The 24,125-nt window shown below is 37.2% G+C and overlaps 1 protein-coding gene across 2 annotated transcripts; it reads left to right on the plus strand.

The window, feature by feature from the left end:
* The first annotated feature begins 222 nt into the window (after positions 1-222).
* ggps1 (geranylgeranyl diphosphate synthase 1) lies at positions 223-22,833 on the plus strand. Of its 2 annotated transcripts, none has more exons than XM_008430253.3 (4): positions 223-524; positions 4,423-4,521; positions 6,696-6,766; positions 21,431-22,833. In XM_008430253.3, exons 2-4 carry the CDS (start codon positions 4,449-4,451, stop codon positions 22,232-22,234), a joined length of 948 nt encoding a protein of 315 aa, XP_008428475.1. In that variant the 5' UTR covers positions 223-524; positions 4,423-4,448; the 3' UTR covers positions 22,235-22,833. The 2 variants fall into 2 exon arrangements, with proteins under 2 accessions (XP_008428475.1, XP_008428476.1); XM_008430254.3 differs by having other exon boundaries at positions 223-496.
* The last annotated feature ends 1,292 nt before the right edge of the window (positions 22,834-24,125 follow it).

Here is a 24,125-nt window from a genome sequence, read left to right on the forward strand (position 1 = left end):
TCCCACTGCTAACGAATAGGTTTGTTTGATATATGAAGCAGGACGTCCCGATAGTGATATGAGTGCTCTTACCCATTTGCAAACAGCAAAAAGTGTTAACAGGGCAACATCAAGGAATAAATCCAACACCTATCAAATGACATTTATTTCTCAATAAGTTCTGCGCGTGCGCTTTAACGTGGCCGAAGGTTATATATTGAGTTCATCAAAGCTGGCTCTTTTAAGGCTTGACTGTTCACGGAACGGTGCGTAACATAAGCAGTGCTGCTTAGCATAGCATCGTTCGAAGTAGACATGAGCACCCGGAGCTATAATGGTTTAAAAGTCTTGTACTGAAAGTCATATCGTGTGCCTTATATGCCCCAGCGTGGAAGTGCGAGGTTTAATTCTGGGAAAGGAAAGAAAGGAATACTCAACTGGGTCTTCGACGCGTTTATGTTAGCCTGCTTCCGCTAAGTAATTAGCAGACTGGCTAACCGGAATTCGGGGACGCCTGGTGAGCAGACCGACACACGGCAGCTAAGGTGGGTGGGGTTGGGAACTGTTAATAAATATATATATATATAAAGTCGGTAAAACTGTTTTAAATTCTCTTATTGGATATAATATGCCAACAAAACTTGCAACAAGAATATTAAACGGTGTTTTTAACGAATTGCCTACTAAATTCCTTGCGAAGTGAAATCTAATTTTTGACATTTAGTATATTGTGGGGTTATAGAAATCCTTTAAACTCCCACAAATGACCACAAACTGTTGCATTTTAAAGGTTTTTGAGGCAAATTTATCATCTATTTTTGTGAAAAACTGGTCTACTGGATAAATTTTTTTAAAGAAATTATCAAAACTCCCTCACCGTTTTCTGCTTTTGAAATTAATTTAAAACAAAACTATAAAATGTTAAATTAAACAGTTTCCCCCCCACAAATGATCCAAAAGCAGAGGGCTGTTTCTTTTTTTTTATCAAAGGAAACCTACAAATGCAGCAAAATCTTCTGGATTATAGGACTTGGCTATCTGTGTAACTAAAACCCAACTAAAGTATTACAGAGTATCTCTTTACGTCCTTTACAAGACAAATTATAACTTGCAGTTCATTATGGAGCAGAATACAGTTAGTTACGTACTTATGCTTTTGACCTATATTTCCAGTTTGTTGGGTTTTACATGTCCTGACATCCGGTTGTATGTTTCAAGCAATAAAACGGAAACTTTCACTCTGTAAATAGTCCTGACAGTCACATTACTAACGACAAGAAAAGATAAAACTGTTTTTATCTATTTGATAAAGTTCTATCATCGGATGGAACAAAAAGCTTTGTTCTTCTAGATCTTGGCTTTAAATTGAGCAAATAACTGGCCCAGTACAGTTCTATATTCAGTGTACATATAGTTTGTGGTACACCGTCATGCTTTCATGTAAAATGGCTAATATTTATGTGTAATGCTGCTCAATACTCCCTGAAAGAACTGCATGGTGGTGTTTTAAGATCTTTTGAAGCCAAATCATGGTGAAATTGTATCTTAACAATCACACAACCTAATATAGCTGTATAAATAGTCTTAGCTGAAGATAAAAATGGCATTTCCCATCAGTTTCCCTCATGAAATTGTAATTTATGCATGAAATGGCACAGCTCCACTTCACTATTCTTGGTAACTTGTTTGGTTTATTGAAAACTTTTCAAACTTTAATAACTAGTTTTTACAGCTTTGTTTCCCTCAAGTGCTGCCTTTATGTTCGACATTCTTTCAACCTCTGTCAATATGGCAAAATGTTTAGTAATGTATTGTGAGTAGGAGGTGACCTCATCATATTTCAATAGACATCACAACACAAAGTATTTCTATAACACGTCTTTGTAAATAAAACTGTTGTTCAACTATTTGAGAGGAAAATGCTTGGATTTACTGTTGGATATTTAAATCATTCTTGCATTTGTAGCAACTATAAAAGCCATACGAAGCCTTTGCTATGATCGGTCATTATTTATGTGATGCACAGCCTCCCATCCATGCAAAACTCCACTGTTGAACAGGGATTTATTTTTCAAAACAAAGTGTATTTTACTAATAATTAGAATGATTAGCTTTACTAAGTGTTTAATTATCTGTGTAGTAAGTAGATGCAAAGTGTATAATGGGCTGATTCCTGTCACCTAGGCTAACATCACATCCAAAAGTAAGAAACCAGTAGGTGATTTGATGCATGGAGTTGCATACTTGCAGAATGTTTTCTCACCTTATTATATATCAGATCGACACAATCATGAACTTGACAGCAGCAACACGTTTCTTATTCTATTTCTTCCTTCACATGTGGTTGTGAGGTGAAGCGTGTGGTCACACAGTGTCAAAATAACTGTGATAGTAAAATATGTTGTCAATATATTTCACTTTTTAGTGTATTAGTGAAGTGAACCATTAAAACTGAAAACAAAACACTTTAAGATAACAATGTTTGCCGTCTACCATTGACCCTCTCTGCTGCGCGAGTGGAAAAATGTCTTGTTGGCATCATGCAAGCTGGTTATTAGAGAAAGTTGGTTAACATTTGATATTGCTGTGGGGATTTTTACTTGGCTACATTCAGTGTCACATCTGTGGTCAAAGTTATGTTTTTTTGATTGTAAAATTTGTCAGAAGAACCAGAGCAACTGTAAATGTGGTTAAAAATGAACAAGTTGACCACGATAAGCAATCATATGCCTAAAGTGAACCTTTATAAAGTGAGTTTCTTTCGTGCAAACACTTTTGACTTTTACCCCATGTCTAAAATTTTTCATAATTCAATTTCAAAATAGTTTATTAATCACAAATGGAAAACAGATGAATAATTCGTTATCTACATGCTCCCACTATCTCAGATTATTGCACAAACAAGATAAGTTATCATAGTATGCAGATGATATAAAGCTTTATATTTAAAATCTCAACAGGTGACAATGGATCCACTCAAGCATTGAATAGACGAAGAGAACAATCAGTAACTTTATATTATTTTTGGACTTAAAGAAGAACAATCAAGAGTCAGACAGCTTCAGTTATTACAGCTAGAAACTGGTGATCAATCCTGAAATCTGTTTTTAGTGATGACTCTGACCTGATATAAAGATATAAAGACAGTTACAAAGTCAGTCTTCTATAACTTAAGCTGTGATAGTTGTGATTTCTTAAAGAACATTTCCAGGATTAAAGGACCGATGTCCCAACAAGATCTATAGAAACTCATCCATGCGTCTGCCTACAAAATTAAACAATTTTCACTAGAACTAGTACATCATCCCAGTAGTAAGTCCATACACTTTTGTTAGTTTATAAATACTGAACTTCTTGGCATTAAAATATATTAAAGATCTGTCATGGCGTCAACCTTCCAGATCTCTCAGGTTTTCTGGTTCTGATGCACACCAGAACCAGAAAACCAAACATTGGAGAAGCAGCATTCAGTTTTTATTCTCTCCTAATCTGGAGCAAATGTCCAGAAAAATGTAGAAACCCCGACATCCTTTAAATCATGGCTGAAAACCCACCTGTTTAGATTTGCCTTTAATAACTGTAACATAATTGATTTAATCTGTATTCCAACTTTTCATCACTTTCCTTTATTATGCCAGCATATTTCAATGTTTCTTTGTTTATGCTTTTATAATTTAAAGCACTTTAAAACTTTGTTGCTGAAATATGCTATGCAAATAAACTTGCTGAGAGTTTTGTGCTGAGAAACCAAAGATCACTGAAGATAAACACAAAGGTCAAATCATGTGTATTTATGCGCAATAGTGGAAAACGACTAGATTTGGAAAAAAAGTGTAATAATTTCACCTTTATTTCTGTAGTGTCTCATCTAACCGGCACACTTTGAGGATAATGAGGCTTGAATGTGCGTCATCTGATTTTCTGTATCACATTAAAAAGTCACTTGTACCCTGAATCAGTGAGCTCTCACCCCGATGAGTGGCGCTCAATGTCTCATTCTTCTGAAAAGTAACTTCCTGTTATTAATCCAGAAGACAAAAAGCTTTTTTCTTTTATTTACAATTTTCTGTGAATTTATACAATATTTTTGAGATCAGGAAAAAAAAAAACACCCAAAAGCATGTTCCACCTAAATTAGTTGCTAGAACAAGAATTAAATAAAAAAAATTCTAAAATATATATATTTTTTATCAACTACATCTAACTACCTAAAATATTGAACAATCACTGAAGAGCATTACTAATTTAAAGCACATTGTCAATGTTTTTATGGTAAAACAATTTGCTCCCAAACTGTCTGTTTATCTGGGTTATGTTTATTCCGACTGTGATAAATATACACAGATGAATCATATTAGCCTGCAGTGCTTAAAAAAAAAAGAACACACAGCCATCTACTTCAGCTTGTTTTATTTTCCTTTCTTTGCTTTTGTTGTCTTCCAGTTTTAAGGGAGAGTTATCAGGAAGCGATGGATGGTTCCTCTCAACCCGCCTCGGACCGAATTCTGCTGGAACCGTACAAGTACTTATTGCAGCTGCCAGGTAAGTCCTTTTGTTTTTTTGGGAAATGTGAAGAAAAGAAATTAATAAAAGGACCAAAAACACTGTAGTTTGCTGAAGAATCCTCCGCAGCTCATTTGATTTCAAGCCAGTTTGTGTATTTAGTTTTTCTAGAATATGTGTCAAACTCAAGGAACGTGGGCCAAATCTGGCCCGCTTTAGTTTTTCATGTGGCCCTCTAGATTCTATACTAAACATTAAGTTTGGTTAAATGTTATATTATCTATCAAATGAATGCAGTTTTTATCTGTTTACTGTCAAATTATATTAATCAGTCCCTCCAGTTTCTTGCAAATTATCATGGAAATTCAAGCAATCAACAAATCCATATACTTTTTTGTGCTAATATATAATTGGAAGTTTATTGTGAATTTTTCTCAAAAATTGTCAAAAACTTTCTGACTGGTACTAAGCAGCTGCCACAGCCTTCAGTGATGTCAGATTATAGTCCATGATTTACTGTCAGAAATGAGTGCAAATATTTCTAAATTAGTACTACAAACATTTTGATTTCTATTGCAAACAAATCACAAAAACAATTAAAATTCTGGAGGGACTGAAAAGATGTTCAATATTATTTAATTTTAAGAATTCATTAATATTTTTAACAGTTTAACAGGTGTTTTTAATACATTCTGGCACATCTGGCCCTTTAAGAGCATTTATGATCTGGATTTGGCCCAAAATGAAAATGAGTTTGACACCCTTCTCTAGAACATCCCATAATAAGATGCTTCTATAACTCAGTAAAACAGTTATTACTGCTGATGCAACTGGCATGGCAAGTTTTGATTCTGAAGCAAGATGTTGCACAAATAGATGTTTTCAGCATTGTTTGTTCATTTAAATGACAAGGCTGCCAGTGTAACATGGTTATTTGGGTAAATAGTCGGGTTGTCTGTGGCTTTCAAAGAATATCTGCTGCCGTTTTTATCCCAGGAGTTTCTGAAGGTCCATTCAGTTTGTTTCAGTCCCTCCAGGGAGTTGTAATTTCAACAATTAATGCATATTGGAAAGTTTGTTGAAAACTTGAAATTCTTCGCAAATGCAACCAATCATAATAATGATTTCCGTATTTCCTTAATTTCTGGCCAATCACTGCAACTTAGCTGAATTTTGACCATTTACTTTAGCCTCCATTTAATTTGGCTTCCTGCTTAGCAATGTCTCCTGAAAGCCTAACCTGCAAGATCAAGGCATGTGTGATGCTACACAGCAACATTTACCTTATTTTTTAATCACAACTTCTGTAATTTTAGGTTGCAACAATCACAAAGAAATATTCCAACATTCTGAAGGAACTGATATTTAAAAATATATATCCTGACTTTTTAAGGATTTTGGATTTAGATGATATTTTAGCTACTCAAGCCTAAAATGGCACCTGAATGCTAAACATGTTGAAGCAGCGCAGACGTCCTCAACTAATGTCGGCGTCCTCAGTTTGCATTTCTAAGAAGGATTATTTTAAAGAAGTCGCATGAATGATCAGATAAAACACTTTAATGCTGAATGGGTATAACAGCACTTTGCATCAATCTGATGGTCAAATAACCTAAATAATGAACTAAAAACAATAAATATGTTTGTTGTGATCATGTGTCTATTTGTTCAATAAATTAGCAGCAAAAGGGGGTTTTGAAATGAAAATATAGCTTGTTTTGTCAATATATAACTTTAGATTAACATGTAATAATATCTAAGTAATTAGGCCCTGGAATTAACTTGACTGTTTACTGTCTGCTGTGATATAACTTGTTGATAATTCAGTTTGTAACACATTAAATTTAAGTTTTAGTTGATTCTGTACACACACAACTTACACAAAGTTGTTTTGCTAAATAAAGAGGGGCTTTATTTTTTAAATATTTAAATTTAACGACTGGTGACAGACAGGAAGCTGCTGAAGCAGTACAACCTCCTGAATCATGAGCCTGTTGTTAAACGTCTTGAGTGAAGTCAAAAGCAGCCAAACTGAAGATTTGACGAACCGTCACGCTCAGCTAAAATTCAACAAAGTCGAATGTGAAAATTGTCAGCAAGGCGTGAGGAGTACTTGCACATATTTGCAACAAGCATCACTCGTGAAGCTGTAAGTAAAATGTAGTTTTAACTTCGGACTAGTTAAACAACATGTTTCTTTGTTCTCTCTGCAGGAAAACAAGTGAGGACAAAACTTGCCCAAGCATTTAACCACTGGCTCAATGTACCAGAAGACAAACTGCAGGTGAGAAACGGCACATTTGAAGTGCTGCTGCTCTGTTGCAGGCGAGTCTCAGCGGAAGGTGGGAAGATGATGTAGTTGATTGTTGATGTATCACTGCTCCATTTATGTTTACATGACATGTAGTGACTTTTTTAGAGGTTCTTGTGAGGTTTCACGACTAAAATGCAGAATTTGTCTCGTTTTCACACATTTGATTTGAAGCTCATTTCACACTTTTTTTTTGTGCTGCAAACATTTATGTTGCTCTGGTGATGAGCAACAAGCAGGGAGGCCTGCTGGCTTCACATCGGGCTGGATCAGGGCGCGTTAGTTTTTGTGACACTTGTCTGAACTTGTTCAACTAGTCTGGAGGAAATCTGGTTAAAGATCCAATAATGAGCTCCTCTCTTTCATTGATGACCTGCCTCTGTGTTGAGTAAGTCTCTGTTTAAACCCTTTATAATCTCTTCAATACATTCTTTTAGCACTAAGCTTTATTTAATATTTAACACTTTACTTTTTTAATTTGAAGTGTTATTTGTTTTCTGCTAAAGGAAATAAAATACTGAAACAGCTACTTTATGGCATTACTTAATATAATAAGCATATAATATAATTTTAGTATATTGGATTCACATCAGTTACCCCTTGCAAGGTGAGGTGTTTTGGTACTGTTGTGATTTTGTACAAGACAATAAGTAATTTTTTTTATTTGCATTTGTTTTTTTATCTAAAACAAATGCACAACCACACAACCTGTGTGTGGTTGTGCATTTGTTTTCTGATGGCGGTTGTGTATTTTTATCTTGTTTCAAATGTTTTGGATGTAAATTTTAAAGTTTATCAAAGCTAACATATAGAGAATTAAGCTGCTATCTTCCACTTCACTTTTTTGTGCCCTCTGTAGTTTAATAAATTTTTTTAAATTAAGAAGTGTTATAAAACTTTTGGTAACACTTTATTTGACGGGGTGTGCGCAAGACTAACATGACACTGTCATAAACATGAAATAACACCTGTCATGAATATGAAGGAGTCTTTATGAATGTTATCATGTCATTCTGTAAAAAATGACACTTTTAATGCAAAGTTGCTTTAAAAGTTGCCTTGAATGTCCATTAAAAGTGCAAACTTTGCATTAAAGTGTCATTATTTCCAAATAATGCAAAGTTGAGACTTTCAATGGACTTTGAAGGCAACTTTTAAAGCAACTTTGCATTAAAAGTGTCATTTTTTACCGAATGAAACTTCATGACAACATTCATAAAGACTCCTTCATATTCATGACAGGTGTTATTTCATGTTTATGACAGTGTCATGTCAGTCTTATGCACACCCCGTCAAATAAAGTGTTACCAAAAGTTTTTTTTGTTATTCTTAGTCAGTAAACAGACATTCAGTAGTTACATTGCAATAATCAACCACCCAGTGACTGAAATCAGACATTTCCCAGTCATTATCAGGTAAATTACTGAAAAAAATCATTTTTTTATTATTTTTTGAAGAAACAAAATGCTGACAATTTTTGCCTAACTTTTTTTGAATGTTGCAGAATTTCCTACATTTATTGAACTAATTTAAAATGTCTGATAAAAGCATCTCAGACTTAAGAGATGCAATAATGAGCAGCAAAAGACATTTTTTTCTCCGCTGATATTTTGCAGTTGGTTTGGTTTATGGAGCCCTCCAGGGGACATGAGGAATTTTTTTTTTTCTTTTGCGTTACCTCGCAATACTTTTGCGTCCCCTCGCAATAATCTACTGATCAATTCATGCTGCATAATTGATACTGTAAGCCATTTTTACGGTGGCCGCCGTACTTTCTGCTTTAATACAAGCTTATAAGGTTTTTCCATGGACTATTGAGTTATTATCGCGGGGTAATAAGTCATCCGATTGTGTCTGTTGTGTTCGTAGTCTGAATGGTTTAAAGGGCTGCTTTCAGTGCCGTTCCATCTTAGCCTTAACAGACATAAACATGCAGTAAATCGATTTTCAATCAGTTTTTTGCACCAAAGCGTTAATAAAAATAAACACGTTTTATTATTATAAAACACAGAAAACTAGTGGTGGTAGAGGGCAGCACTGGGTTAACTCGGAGAATCTCATCTGTCCGTGTATCAATCAACTCCAAACCTCTTCTTTGTTCTGTCACAATTATCGATTTATTAAATTTTTATTATCATGCTCCAAACCTTGCGAGGACTGACCACCCCGTTCATCCGCTTCCTCATACACGCAAAGCCAGCAGCCAGTAACCTTCCCATTCATACTTGATGACAGCCACGCCCACATCGACACGCCCACCACCAGGTGTCAAAGCCGCTGCTCCTGGCACATCAATAATTACTTATTTCATTCATATGGCTCTAAGAGGCTTAGTGAAAACGTGTTTATTATTATTAACTCTTTGGTGCAAAAACTGATTGAAAATCGATTCATTTACTGCATGTTTATGTCTGTTAAGGCTAAGATGGAACGGCACTGAAAGCAGCCCTTTAAACCATTCAGACTACGAACACAACAGAGACCTAATCAGATGACTTATTACCCCGCAATAATAACTCAATAGTCCATGGAAAAACCATATAAGCTTATATTAAAGCAGAAAGTACGGCGGCCACCGTAAAAAAGGCTTACAGTATCAATTATGCCGCATGAACTTTTCAGTAGATTATAGCGAGGGAACGCAAAACCTTTTGCGAGGGAACGCAAAAGTATTGTGAGGGAACGCAAAACCTTTTGCGAGGGAACGCTAAAGAAAAAATATTCCCCATGTCCCCTGGAGGGCTCCGTACTGTTTTACTCTGACTTTGCTGTCACTGAAGTTTGCCGTACTTTGACCAAACCCCCTTAATTTAAATATAAGAACATAAAATAAAGAGTGAAGTTAAAAAGTCTCAGAAAAAATAAGTGTCACAAAATAAAACATCATTATGAAATAGATAAATGTGATTGATTAAAACGAAGCTCCACAATAAGAAATATTTGTAAAATATTTTATTAGCTATGGCCAAATTAAAACACTCACCATCTATGTTGGATTTGATTTCTGTTTAAAAGAAATTAAACCTGGAATTTAACCTTGACATTTTACTGAACTGCTACCAAACAGTCGTAAGCCTAATTAATACTTTTAAAAAAGCCTGAACTGTTTTAGTTCCTATTTCATTGGAATATTTGTATTCAGCCAGTTGTCTGTCTTTACAATGTATTGAATATGTAGAAAAGGTTGTTGACCCAGGCTGTTTATTTGCTGTAGAGAGAGAGAATAACAGCTGATCCTGATTCTCCGTAACACATAGGAATCCTGACAAATCTCCTAATCCACATCAGCATCGATAAACTCTGGATGGGGCCGATTAGAGGGCAGCAGACCTGCTGACGCAGCTTTATTGACATTACTGTTTTTTACAGGAAGAATAAATCAAATCAGCCATTTTTTTTTCTTGGTTTGGTAGTTTACACTTTTGACCTATTGCTGCTTATCAAAAAGGAGGTATGCACATTGGCAAAGAGATTGACGGTTTTAATCAGTTTTTACGTTTTATTTACCTTAAATTACGTGCCTCCAGATGGCAGTATTTCTTACCTTTTCAACACTGATGGTCCTTGATCAATACAGCGAGTAACAAAGTCACATTTATCATACATAAGTGCAAATATAAAAAAATTATTTTCTAGTGATTCTACATTAGCACCAATAAAATCTATGATTTTGATTGCAAACAAATCAGTGTGAAAAGATGTCAAGTATTTATTTTTTAGAAGTACTTATCAAATGCAGAGACAGCTCCTTATTCATATTTTAAGTTTTGTTAATGGATTTTATCAATACATTCTGGCACAACCAGCCCTTTAGGACATTTGTGATCTTGATATGGTGCAAAATGAAAATGACTCATCTTAAATAGTCCTGAATGCTAACTTTTGACTCGGTCTGTTTCGGTCAGCCATCACTGTTGCCTCCTGTAGCCATTTTATTATCCGATCAGCAGAAAGAGCTTTCGGGTAGGAATGTGTGTGTGTTCAGATGAATTATTGGACATCTTACTGCAGGATTCCTTTGCATTTAATCACATCTTCCACACTAAATATAAAAACACAACATGTCAACATTTCTATTTTAAGATTTCATCAACTCCCTAAAGCTAAAATGTTTTATTTTTAGCGTTTCGAGGATAACTAATTACTCTGGTGACTTAGTCATATCTTTACACCTACTGGTGTTTTCGTGGCAACTCCAGTTTCAGCAGAAGCTGGCTGTCATGGTACAGCGGGTAGCTGAGGTTTAAATCTGTGTAACAGCTCTGTAAACTCCAGCTGAACCCTTCACACAGGCCGAGAGCTCTCCTCTTGTCATCATTAGTTCACTGCTGCCAAGAAGTCACCGCCATGGAAACAACGGCGCCTTTAGATAGACGGGGCACCGACAGTGGCACGCTGGTTTTCGTGCCGATACGACACAGATCGTGGATGTTCCCCGTGTTTCGTTCGGCGCTTTGAAGCCGTTTGCTTTTCTTTGGTTCTCTCTGAAAAGCGTAGTTGTTTATTTATGGCGCTCTTTCACTCTGAAATATCTACATGAGTGCATCTGTTGCTTTGATATGAGAGGTTTTTGTGCTCTTCTGAAACTCATGTGGCTTCTTTTAGTGAATAAGTAGGAAGCAGGAGGCGCATTAAGACATGTTCTGTGCTGTGTAGCAACACATGATAAAATTACACCCTTGAAATGTGTTAAAATGGATGTAGTGACAAATATTTACTCATATTCTAAGTTTCTTTTATATTTGTGTTGGTTAATCGCCTATAGGTCTAGTTTTTATGAGCTGCAATCACCATAATGAATAGAAATAAAGGGATCAGCCTGTATATAATTAATCTGAATATTGTTGCATAGTAAACAAAGTTGCTTCATTAATTTTACTTTTCAATAATATTCAGATTTATTGAATATGACTGTGTTACTAAAATACAAAATCCCAAATTTTGTCTTTTTAGCTTTTTTTGTTTGATCATTTGCTTGACACTACTATTGTTGCAGATGAAGAAATGTACAACTCAAACACTGTTTTAATGTTTAAACAATCAAAAATAATTAAGTTTCATTCAATTCAGCTTATTTATATAACACCATTCAAAACAAAAGGTCTGTTCAATCCAATCATTCATCATCTCCAGTTCTATTTTGGGAAACTGCAGAATGCATCAGCTTTCACTTCTCCTGGATGAGCATGTGGCGACAGTGGAGAGGAAAACCTCCACTGCAACAAGAAGAAATCTCTAGCAGAACCAGCGCATGGCCACCTGCCATGACCAACTTGGTTTAGGAAAATAAAGCAGATGGATTCACACAAAAAAAACACTAAGCTGCTGATGTTAAAGGGAAGTATAAAGTGGAATAATCTCATCTGCATAATGATGAGGGAATTGTAATACGTATGACACATTATCTGTCAAATTTCTTGTTTTTTTTATATTAACATTGGCCTTGTTCCATTTCCTGAATTGCTTCTTTCCATCTTCATTTTAAACATATTTTGTTTCAGATTCTGGTTTTGAAAAACATATTTCTCTAAATCTGCTTGCAGCTAATCATGCAGTCCTTACAGAAAGACCGCATCAGTTGACTGGAGTTGATTTGCGCTGTTTTGACCCTGACCAGCTTGATCCTGCATGTAATGGTTATTAGTTTGGACAGATTATTCTGAGCCCGCTTTGCAGTACCGGCTCCAGCCTTGTGATTGGTTTAATTAACAGATCACAGCACGAACAGGAACCCAACAAGCTTCTCATTAACTTTTCTTTAAATGTTATTTTATGGGGTAAAGACTACACCCCATAAAATAACGTAAAATAGTCGCTACAGAAGTTCACAACACAGCTGTCTGCTAATTGTAGCACTTAATAAACCAAACTTTAATGCTCCGAAAGTCGTATTTGAGTCATCGGTTGTTGCAGCTGTGGTGCGTTGATGACTTAAGACTGGATGCGGGTCCATTCCTTCACATCCTCTCTGTTTGGTTTGCCTGAAAATACTTGATGATACAGTTGGGACAAAAAAAGGTGTTTTTAGAGATGTAAAAAGTTTTTATTTGGTGCTGCAGAGGAACATCCTACATAAGTATCTCTAACAACAATAATGAAAGTTTAGATGAGCTTTACTGCGTTTACATGCGTACCTGATTGACATTAAATTATATATTCTGGTTCATTATGAGCCTGGATAGAGACCCAGTAAAACGATGTTTAATTGAATTTCTAAAAGGGGTGCGGGTTTTAATGTTTTTATCTTTTTAAATCTTTTTCAAAATCTCACTTTCTCACTGTTTATTCAGTGTCACATGCTGTTTTTATTTTAATTATGTAAAGCACTTTGAAATGCCTTGCTGCTGAAATGTGCTATACAAATAAAATTTGATTGCTTGATTGGATGACAAAATAGTATTCTTAAATGAAAACATTTTGAGATGAGCTAAATTACAAGACACCTGTGATAAAGATTATAAATCTGTAGGCTTGCGACAATGACAAATCTTAGATAAAAAATTGCAATAAATGATGTTGTTTTGAGACCATTTCCAAGTAATCTAATGGTCTTGGCATAATAACGCAAGTACACTCTCTCAAAGATCAATAAGCTTTAATTTCTAACAAATGTTAGAAGACATTTTAAATATCCAAAATAATTTTAAAAAGATGCTGAAATCTGAACAAAATTGCTCTTTTTAAAAAGGGATTTTTCTCATATAATCTTTGGTGGAGATATGAGAAAAACGATCAGTCATGCAAATGAAAACTATTGAGCTTGTTTTAATTTATTATGTGATTTATTGGTTATTATGAGAGGCTCAAATTTTATATGCAAATTTATACAGATGTTTTTGCACTAAGTGATCCATTTTCACAAATTGCGAATATTCATCAGATATTTGCTTTGTGACATTGAAAAATAACCCAATAAGACGAGAGTCACGTGGGAAAGCGAACAAGATGGCAGCTGGCTAACGGCTCTCCTTTCCGACATGTAATTAGATGACGATATTGTAGTAAGGGGCTCTTTTTTGATACTGTTCTCAGCAAGTGAGGAAGCAGTGTAGGCTTGTGGACTTCTTTTTGGGGAAAAAAGCACTTTAATCTTGTAATGGCCGCAACGAAATATTCGAAGAGTACAGGCCGCATGCCGACCCGCAACAGCCCTCCACATGAGGAAGAACGGGGGGAAACATCTCCTCCTAATATAACGAATTTGTTCTCGGAAGTAATCAAAATGAGTAATATGTTACAGAGCGTAGCTGCGGATGTCTCCACAATAAAGCAGGCAATGTCGGAACTGAATGCAGTGGTGGCTGCAACCCAAGAAAGGCTAACAGAGGCTGAAACACGCATCTCCCGCTTGGAGGACACTTCGGAGCGGCTGCACACTGCAGTTGGTGAGAGAAGCAAGCTAATGGAAGCCATGCTGGACCGCATGCAAGCTCTTGAAAACCACAGTAAGAGGAATAATGTGAGAATCATTGGGCTGAAAGAGGCTATCGGTACTGAGGGGACACTTTTGAGCTGTGTACGGAAGATGCTAACTGAAGGTCTTGGAGTTCATGTTGATGCGGAGTTTGAGATTGAACGAGCACACCGGGCCTTCGCACCATTACCCGACCCGGATCGAGCCCCGAGACCGGTTCTTATCCGATTCCTGAGACAATCAGCGAGGGATAAAGTGATCAGGGCAGCTAAGGAGAAGCGCGGTTTTGAGTGGCAAGGATGCAGGCTATCAGTGTTTCCAGACATGACTAAAGAATTGGCGGAGAAAAGGAAGGCTTTCACCGCAGTGAAGAAGAAGCTGCAAGAGCACAACGCTAAATACACCCTGGCGTTTCCAGCCACGCTGCGTGTGAGGTGGAAGGGTAAAAATAAAAGCTTCAGCTCTGCGAAAGCAGCAGAGAAGTTTTTCAATGAGGAGAGCCAGGAGGAGAACGAGCAGGGGAAGGACGCCCCAAATTCAACTGAATAGATACTAGGAGCCCCATAGAAGATGTTGTGTCAGATTGTCGGGAGGCAGACCTCGCCACCTGTCATCACGAATAGAGCGAAGTAGGACCCACGGACCTGATAAGGTTTTTCTCTTAGTTATTCTTTTTCTCTTCAGCTGCTGTAGACAGCAGCAATAGAGTAGGTTTTAAGTTATATTTCCTTTTTTTTTTTTCAGGCTGTTTTTATTCGTTTACATGATGGGAATGTTTATTGCCCACGTAAATTGTTTTCATTTTGGCCGGGTGCACTCACAGAGTAGGTTGGGATTCAGGGGACAGGGGTACAGATATATCTGTTTAAAGTGTTTTATTACAGGGTTAAAATGTGTATCAATCTGTAATCCTCTATGACTGGGAAGTATATAAAATTTACATCTTGGAATATTAATGGATGCGGAAATCCCGCCAAAAGGCGGAAAATATTGGCTTATTTAAAGACAAGTCAAGCTGATATAATATTTCTCCAAGAAACTCACCTAAATGAAGGGGAAGAGTCCAAGTTCAAGACGGGCTGGGTAGGACATATTTTTCATAGCTCTCACTCAAGTGCTCGCAATGGTGTAATTATTCTTATTAAGAAAAATATTCAGTTTTCATTGATAAGACAAGCTAAAGATACAGAAGGAAGAATGGTTTGTATTGAAGCAATGGTAGAAGGTGTAAAGGTTATACTCTGCAACATATATGCACCCAATAAGGAGGAACCTAACTTTTTCCACAAAGCAAATAGTATATTGGGGGATATGGAAGGACAAATAATATTAGCAGGGGATTTTAATGAAGTGATGGATCCTGTTCTTGATAAAAGCACATCAAAAGGTCCAATTAGCTCTAAAGGAAGAGATGCAGTTCATATGCTAAAGGAAGATTTGGGTTTAGTAGATGTTTGGAGGTTAATTAATCCATCTAAAAGAGAATACACATTTTACTCTCATTGTCATAAATCCTATTCTAGGATTGATCTGTTTTTGATTTCAAAATTCATAGTAAATAATGTACGTAGCAGTGATATTAAAACTATTGCACTTACTGACCATGCAGCTACGGAATTATGCATAAGATTAGGACTGGGGAATATAAGCGGTTCAAGATGGAGAATGAATGTCTCAATTTTACAGGACAAACTCTTTAAAGAACAGTTGGGGACGGACATGAGATACTTCTTCGAAATAAATATTGGCAGTACAGAGTATGTTCAATCTGCATGGGAGGCCTCTAAGGCATTCCTGAGAGGTAAGCTTATAGCATACACCTCATGGAAGAAAAAAGAAAGTTTATGTAAAATTCGTAAATTGGAAAGAGAAATCAAACTTAAAGAAAACAATCTGGCTAGGTGTTATGATGATTTACTTTATCGAGATATTTGTGAGCTTAAGTTTCAGTTAAATGGAATTTATAACAAAAAAGTGGAATATTCTCTATTTAGGTTAAAAACTTCATTCTACGAGGGAGGGGAGAAAACTGGAAAATTGTTAGCAAGACAAGTTAAGAAAGAGGATTTTTTGAACACGATCCCTGCCATTAAACAAGGAGATACTTTGGTAACCTCAGCAAAAGAGATAAACAATGGCTTCAAACAATATTACGAAACATTATATACATCTTCAGTGTTTAACGAGACAAACCAAAGAGAAAGTGATGCTTTCCTCTCTAAACTCAATCTACCAAGGCTATCTCAGGAGCATGTAGAGGGGTTGGAAGCACCAATTACAGAAGAGGAGATCAGGAAGGCAATTTCAGGGATGAAGGTGGGGAAATCCCCCGGTAGTGATGGTATTCCATCAGAATACTACAAGGAGTACATAGATATTCTTGCTCCAGTGTTGCAAAAGGTGTATCAAGAGATTTTCGAGAGAGGACAGCTGCCCCCTACTTTTAATGAAGCTCTGATATCCTTAATTCCCAAAAGAGATAGGGACAGCACAGATCCGGCAAATTATAGACCAATTAGTTTATTAAATGTGGATTGTAAAATATTAACCAAGGTGCTGGCTGTGCGTTTACAACAAGTCCTTCCTAGTATTATTCACCAGAATCAGACAGGCTTTATGAAAACCCGCTCCTCCTCTGATAACATTAGAAAATTGTTGCACTTGATGTGGCTGAGTCAGTCAAAGGAGGAGCCAGTTGTTGCCATCTCCTTGGATGCGGAGAAGGCGTTTGATAAGGTGGAATGGAGCTTTCTCTTTTCAACTCTCTCAAATTTTGGATTTGGGCCTTTTTTTATTAAATGGGTCAAAATATTGTATAGGGAACCAAGGGCTGCTGTCAGGACTAATGGTACTATCTCATCCTTTTTTAATTTATCACGTGGGACCCGGCAGGGTTGTTCTCTTAGTCCATTGTTATTCATCATGTTTATTGAAACTTTAGCAGTGAGCATTAGGATAAATAAGGACATAAAAGGGATATTATGGGGACAACAAGAACATAAACTGCTCTTATATGCGGATGATATTTTATCACTTATAACACACCCGCTTACATCTCTGCCACACTTAATGGACATTATACAGATGTATTCGAAGATCTCTGGGTACTCTATAAATTGGGCTAAATCGGAAGCCATGCCATTATCCTCTTTATGTAATTCACACATGATCAAAGATTTCAAATTCAAATGGATACCTGAAGGCATGAAGTATCTTGGAATTAGACTCAGCAGGGAGTTGGAAGCGTTACCTTCACTAAATTTTAATCCGGTGCTCTCAAAAATTAAAACAAACTTTGACAAGTGGGAGAAGATAAACTTAACCCTTTGGGGTAAGATTAATGTTATAAAAATGATTACAGCCCCTCAGTTTAATTATGTGCTTATGATGCTTCCTATTTCAATTCCACTCGATATTTTTAAAAGGTATGAAAACTTAATTAAACAATTTTTGTGGGAAGGCAAAAGATCGAGAATAAAACTAGAAAAATTGTATGCTCCTAAAGAAAAGGGCGGCCTTGGACTTCCAGATCCTAAGCTCTACTGTTTGTCATTTGAGATGGTAAAATTAGTTAAACACTGGGAAGGTGAGAACAGGCAGGAATGGATATATATTGAAAGGGATATTTGTTTGCCATTTGACCCTAAACACAAATTGTCTCAAAAGATCAACACAACAAACCCAGTTTATGTTCATTCTTGTAATGTTTGGTCGAAAGTACACAAATTGTTAAAACTTCCGCATCAAGTGGAGAAATATGCATCTCTCTGGAATAATCCTGCTATATGTATTGGTAAAACATCTGTGTTTTGGAGGCAGTGGCATTCACGTGGCATAGGCACCATTGGTGATTTGTACAAAGATGGGCAATTCATGTCCTTCAATGACTTTATCCATACATTTAACTTGGACGGTAGAGCAAATTTTTGGAAATATCTACAGATGAGACATTGTGTTACCTCAAAATTTAAAATGATTGCAGAAAATGATATATTGAATTATATTAAGATGCCGCGGGAACAACACACTGCCTCTCAATTTTATAAGCTGCTAAATGGTAATCTGAGTGGTGAATCTTCAAATATTAAACTTCTTTGGCAGAAAGACCTGGAAAAAGAGTATACAAAAGAAAGATGGTTGAGTGTACTGTCAGAGAGTGGTAAATATGTGAAAGAGGCCAGAAGTAAATTTATACAGTATAAGGTGCTGCATAGGTATTATCATACGCCCACTAGGTTACATAGAATGAAAATAATGTCAAACAATATGTGCTGGAAATGTAAGAAGGAAGTGGGCACATATTTGCATTGTTTTTGGGACTGCTCTCTGATTTCACCATTTTGGACTAAAATCTTGGAGGCCCTGGGAGCATGGCTTGGCTCAGAGATCCCTCAGGCCCCAGAACTGTGTTTACTGGGAGACAGATCTCAAATGCCGAACACCCCAAGAAGAGCTTTCACAGTTGTGATGGTTGGTCTGGTGACAGCCTGCAGGATCATCTTAAGACATTGGAAGACCACAAAGTGTCCTGAGCTAAATGAGTGGATTAAAGCAATGACGGATACAGCTTCTTATGAAGCCATGCTCAACAACATGAAAGGGAACAGGGACATGGAATGGGATAGCTTTTGGGACTCATTGAAAAGGACTGCGGCTCTTAGTAATGGATCTGGATGAAGCTTGATTTTCCCGGACATTTATCTTTCTCTCAACTTCTAAATGTTTTTGGATTAACACTGTAACACACACATATAAGACTGTACTCCGGGTTTGGGGGGGAGGGGGGTGCACCAGCCTTTTTCCTCTTTTGTTCTGTATTTGTGTTTTGTGTGAAATAATATTCAGAAAATCAATAAAGTTTGAATTACAAAAAAAATAACCCAATAAGTTTTAGATTTGGTTCCAAATAATGGAATATGAATTGAAATTGTGGCCATTATAGAGGAATAATCAGATTTGTGTCATTTGAAGAAATTGTGAGTCTGTGCTTATGGTCTGGAGCTTTGATGGAAATCGAGGCAATAAAATAAAGAAGTAAGTTGGTTAGATGTTGGAGCTCAGCTTTAAGTCTAAAATGTTTTAAAAATCTGGTTCCTGCTTTTGTGATTTCATGGAGATTCAGTTGTACTTTAATGATCCTTTTGCTCTTTGACTCAACAGCAGATTGTAGCTTTATGCTCACTGATGCTGGAGGGAGAAATGTTGGGACGCTTCCAACGTGAGGCATGTTTTTGTTTCTTTTTGGATAAACTACTCGACCGATTTGGCCTTGGCAATCTGCCCAACGTACAGAGTCTCGCCTTTGTCCTGCCAGATCCCATCCTAGCAGCTTCCACCAGCAGGACAGGCCGCTCGTCTTTTCAGACAGCAGAGCGGACAGCGGGAACCTGATGGTGCTCAGAGTCCAACACAGTTTACAAGTAGAATGTCTTCCTGATAGATGGAAAAAGGTTTATTTACAGATTTTAGGTGTTTGCCGGCAGCAGACGCTGTTCAGACTCGCAAAACGAATGTCTAAATCTAGGACTGATGTTTTGGCTCTTTACAGCAAATAAAGTTGCTGCTAGATGTCCATCATCCCATTAGATGCTAGATATCTAATGGGAATCTCTCATCAGTAGGTCTTTGCTGAGCTTTTTGATGCTCTAGTTGCTCTACTTGAAATTCAGTGTCAAAAAATGTAGATATGGCGCCATCTGCTGTATCATAGCTGTACTGCACATTTTAAACAATCCGTTTCTAAACAGTTAGGAGGTAGGGATGAAAGTTATCAATTGAGTTGATCTAAAATTGGTTTATCTTACCCATCGACTATCAATTTATAAGCAGCTATTTTATTAAAAAATCTGAGTTTTCTTTTGTATCAGGAGGGCTGACTGTCTTTTCATCGGACAAAGGGCTTGTTTTTTTTATATGAATTTAGCAAAATTATTTAATTTTAACACTATTTTGCCTCTGTATTAAATACTGACTGAATAAGCAGACAATTGTGGTTCTCAGGTTATTAAACTTAGACATATTTATGAAATATAACAAACAGGAACCTCTTGGGTTGATGAAAATAATTAAAATATGCGAGACACTGAATTTCCCATGAATGGAGAAATGTTCATACTGTGGTTGCTCTTGAAGGAATGTTAAAACTTTGCTCCATAAAGTGCATTAACTCAAAACCAACCTTGCTCATTGCCATCATGTTTTTTTTCCCCATTCTGCTTTCTCTGTTATCTCTACTTTTCAGTCATCACGTCCTAACCTCCATAATGCATCAGTAACTTTTAAATGAGAAGTTGACGCTGCTTTTCTCGGCTGAGTGAGCGCTATTAAGGTGAAAGTTAAGGAGCTAGTCGAGTGTTTATATTTCAAAACGGATAAAGCGCAGTTTCTACACTGCACTCCATTTGGAAAGATTTGTACAAACCACCATATAGTAATGCAAGCATTCATGTACAAATCAGAAACTAGGCATAGATGCAGAAATAAATTAAAATAAAATCAAGGAAATGATTAAAAAGAAAAACAAATATATTTAAAAAAAACCTTGCTAAAAACACAGAACGATAGCAGACTACAAAGCTGCTAAATTATGTTCTACAATAATACATTTCTTAGCATTAGGATTCACTATTTAAGGGAATCCTTAAATCAGTTTCTATGTTATGTGACATAGAAACTGATTTTTATGTTTAAAAACACACACAAAAACATTTTCTTACATTTGGACCATTTCTCTTTCCTTCTGGTATTGTTCCTCCATCTTTGTTTCTGCATAAACTGGTTCAGGATGACCGGCTGCGCCCTCTGCTGGATGGTGGCCAAAACTACAACACTAAAAGGTCTAAATGAGGGGTGCCCAAAGTCTGTCCTGGCGTCCTGCACGTTTTAGTTCCCTCACTGGTGGGAACATTGACAACCTTTTCAGCTTGTCAATGTTCCTCTTAGGCCTTCTAACGAGCCATCATTTGATCCAGGTGCGTTAAACCAAGAAGAGAACTAAAACATGCAGGATGCCGTCCCCGCAGGACCGACTTTGGGCACTCCTGGTCTAAATGGATGTTATAAATCAGTTGGAACTCATTTTAACCTAATAAACCATTAATCGACCATTGTAAGTTGGTAAGGGTCCATATTGGGAGAACTATTTATTATTATATTTTCTGTTGTTGCTCTGGTGATTTTTACATATTGAGATGAATCGACAAAGATGTTTGTGTCTTGCTCAGGTGATCATTGAGGTGACGGAGATGCTGCACAACGCCAGCTTGCTGATAGACGACATCGAGGACAACTCCAAGTTGCGTCGAGGCTTCCCGGTGGCTCACAGCATCTACGGCATTCCTTCGGTGATCAACTCTGCCAACTATGTTTACTTCCTGGGGCTGGAGAAGGTTCTGATCCTGGAGCACCCAGAAGCCGTACGAGTGTTTACCCGCCAGCTGCTGGAGCTGCACCGCGGCCAGGGCCTGGACATCCACTGGAGGGACACCTACACCTGTCCCACGGAGGAGGAGTATCGTAACATGGTGCTGCAGAAGACCGGGGGCCTCTTTGGTTTGGCCGTGGGGCTCATGCAGCTCTTTTCAGACTGGAAGCAAGACCTCAAGCCCCTTCTGGACACACTGGGGCTGTTCTTCCAGATCCGGGACGACTACGCAAACCTGAGCTCAGACGAGTACAGCGAGAACAAAAGCTTCTGCGAGGATCTGACAGAGGGGAAATTCTCATTTCCCACAATCCACGCCATATGGTCGCGCCCGGAGAGCACCCAGGTGCAGAACATCCTGCGGCAGCGCACAGAGAACATGGACATCAAGAAGTACTGCGTGGACTACCTGGAGAAGGTGGGATCTTTCGCATACACCCGTCAGACCCTGCGGGATCTGGAGGCGGAGGCTTACCGCCTCATCACGGAGTTGGGAGGGAACCCTCAGCTGGAGAGCCTGATCAAACATCTCAGCCGCATGCATAATGAAGCAGAGGCCTCAGCAGAGTCCAACAGAGAGACGCACTCCAGCCAAAACTACTGACAGACACTCCCTCACACTCCTGCTTTCCTGAACGCAGAAGATGCACATTCCTGAAAAGCTCCAAACTAACCGTTGTGACGGCAGACGAGCTCCAAGTGTGGCTTAAAATAGTACCCATAGCTAATTCTTACATCTGAAGTGCTGCAGTGCTTTCAGGAATAGAAATTAAGCAGCAGAACTACAGTCAGTTTCTGCTTTACCACTTGACAAGATTATTTTTAAAAAAAATCATAAATCTTGAAAGCCTTTTCTTCTGATGCACACTCCAGTGGATCTAAGTGCTTTTTGTCAGTTCCAGTTAATCCAATTAATTAAGTGAATGTTGTTTTTGATTTAAATCTCTAACTGGAGCCGCGTCCGTGTGATTTGAGGTCCCATAATGGCTGAAACAGCAGGGAGTCGATTCAGCCCTGCAGAAAAACAGCCGTGTGACTGTTTGTTCTGATTGCTCTGTAACAATGTTAGTGACTGTTTCCATGCAGTCGTCTCACACCACAAATCCTCACAGCTACTGTGATGCTCACATATTTATATATTGACACTGCTGTATTCTAGGATCTTGTTTGAATTTCTTGAATAAAAAATTTTTTAAATCTAAATTATGTGTTTTGATTTATAAATCTGTTCTCACTGGCTTTTCTTTTAGTCTGGTTTATTCAAACTCTGGGAAAACAGCGCCATCTTTTGACGACTGGACCATCCTAACATATTAGTCAACTGTATGAAAATAGAATTTGTTGCACTAAAATGTTGGCTAAAAATTATTCATTTTTAAAAAAATATATACAACAAATCATAACACTGGAGTTCCACAACAGAATGACAAAAATGTAATTAAAATAGATCTGACTTTTTTTCTTCATAAATTATAATTTGCAGATCTAAATATTGAGTTTCCAGACTTTATTTCTCATTTTGTAATCTGAAAGATGAGTCTGATTTTCTGAAAAACTGGAATATTTTGGTGATTTATACATAGATAAATCTTGAAATTTTAGTCCAACTCTTCGATGGTCTAAACACAAATTTAAAATAAAGGAAAAAATATGGAAATTCAGATATTTTCTAGCTAAATGAGCTGGATAGAGGATCCTTGTCATCTAATTTTTTTTTTATTTGTAACAAATGACTCGCTAATCAAAAAACTGATTTAATTAATAATCATCCAATATTTCTAATTAAAATTATTTAAGTTGGTCCTAACGTCAAAATTAAACATTAAAATGCTTCTTTCCTGAAATGAAAACTATTTAATCAAACCCAGCAGCATTAACTCCCGATTTGTAGTGAGAAAACAAATGTCAACACCGTCACAAAATCTAGAAAACGTCTTAAAAATTCCATATTTTCAACAGCCTTGTAAACATCCTAGCAGTTTTTTTTTTTTTTTGTAATCGAGAAAGAGCAGCTGAAATGAATCACCAAAAACCCAAAGTCAATGACATTCACGCCTATGATGAGTGGATTTAACCTCCTGACCAGAACCGTTTTTGTTTCTCGGCCGGCTCGCCGTCTACCTCCGTTTGAAGAGCTCTGACTACCAGTGAGCAGAGAGATGAAGACCCCCCGAGGTTTTCTTGGATTTTTTGTCCTTGTGTTGGTTACAATTCATCTAAATCCGGCATTATCTGCTGTCTCCGTTAATTTGAGTTTCTCCCTCAGCTGCTGAAAGGAAACACAGTCCTGTTGATAAAGCCTATCTGCCCCAGACAGCTCTGTTGACTCACTGAAGCCCCAGCTCTTGACAGCTGCGGTTCAATTAATCATGTGTGTTTTTTGGATTGCATTGTGCCGTCACATCTATTCATCAAAATGTCAACTTCTTGAAAATCTTTGCCCCTGCTAAGAAGTTAAGAGCCGCAGGAAAGCCCGATGCAAATGAACGCCTGAT

Source organism: Poecilia reticulata, chromosome 15 (genome assembly GCF_904066995.2).
Source record: "Poecilia reticulata chromosome 15, P_reticulata-male-v2, whole genome shotgun sequence".
Lineage (NCBI taxonomy): Eukaryota > Metazoa > Chordata > Actinopteri > Cyprinodontiformes > Poeciliidae > Poecilia > Poecilia reticulata.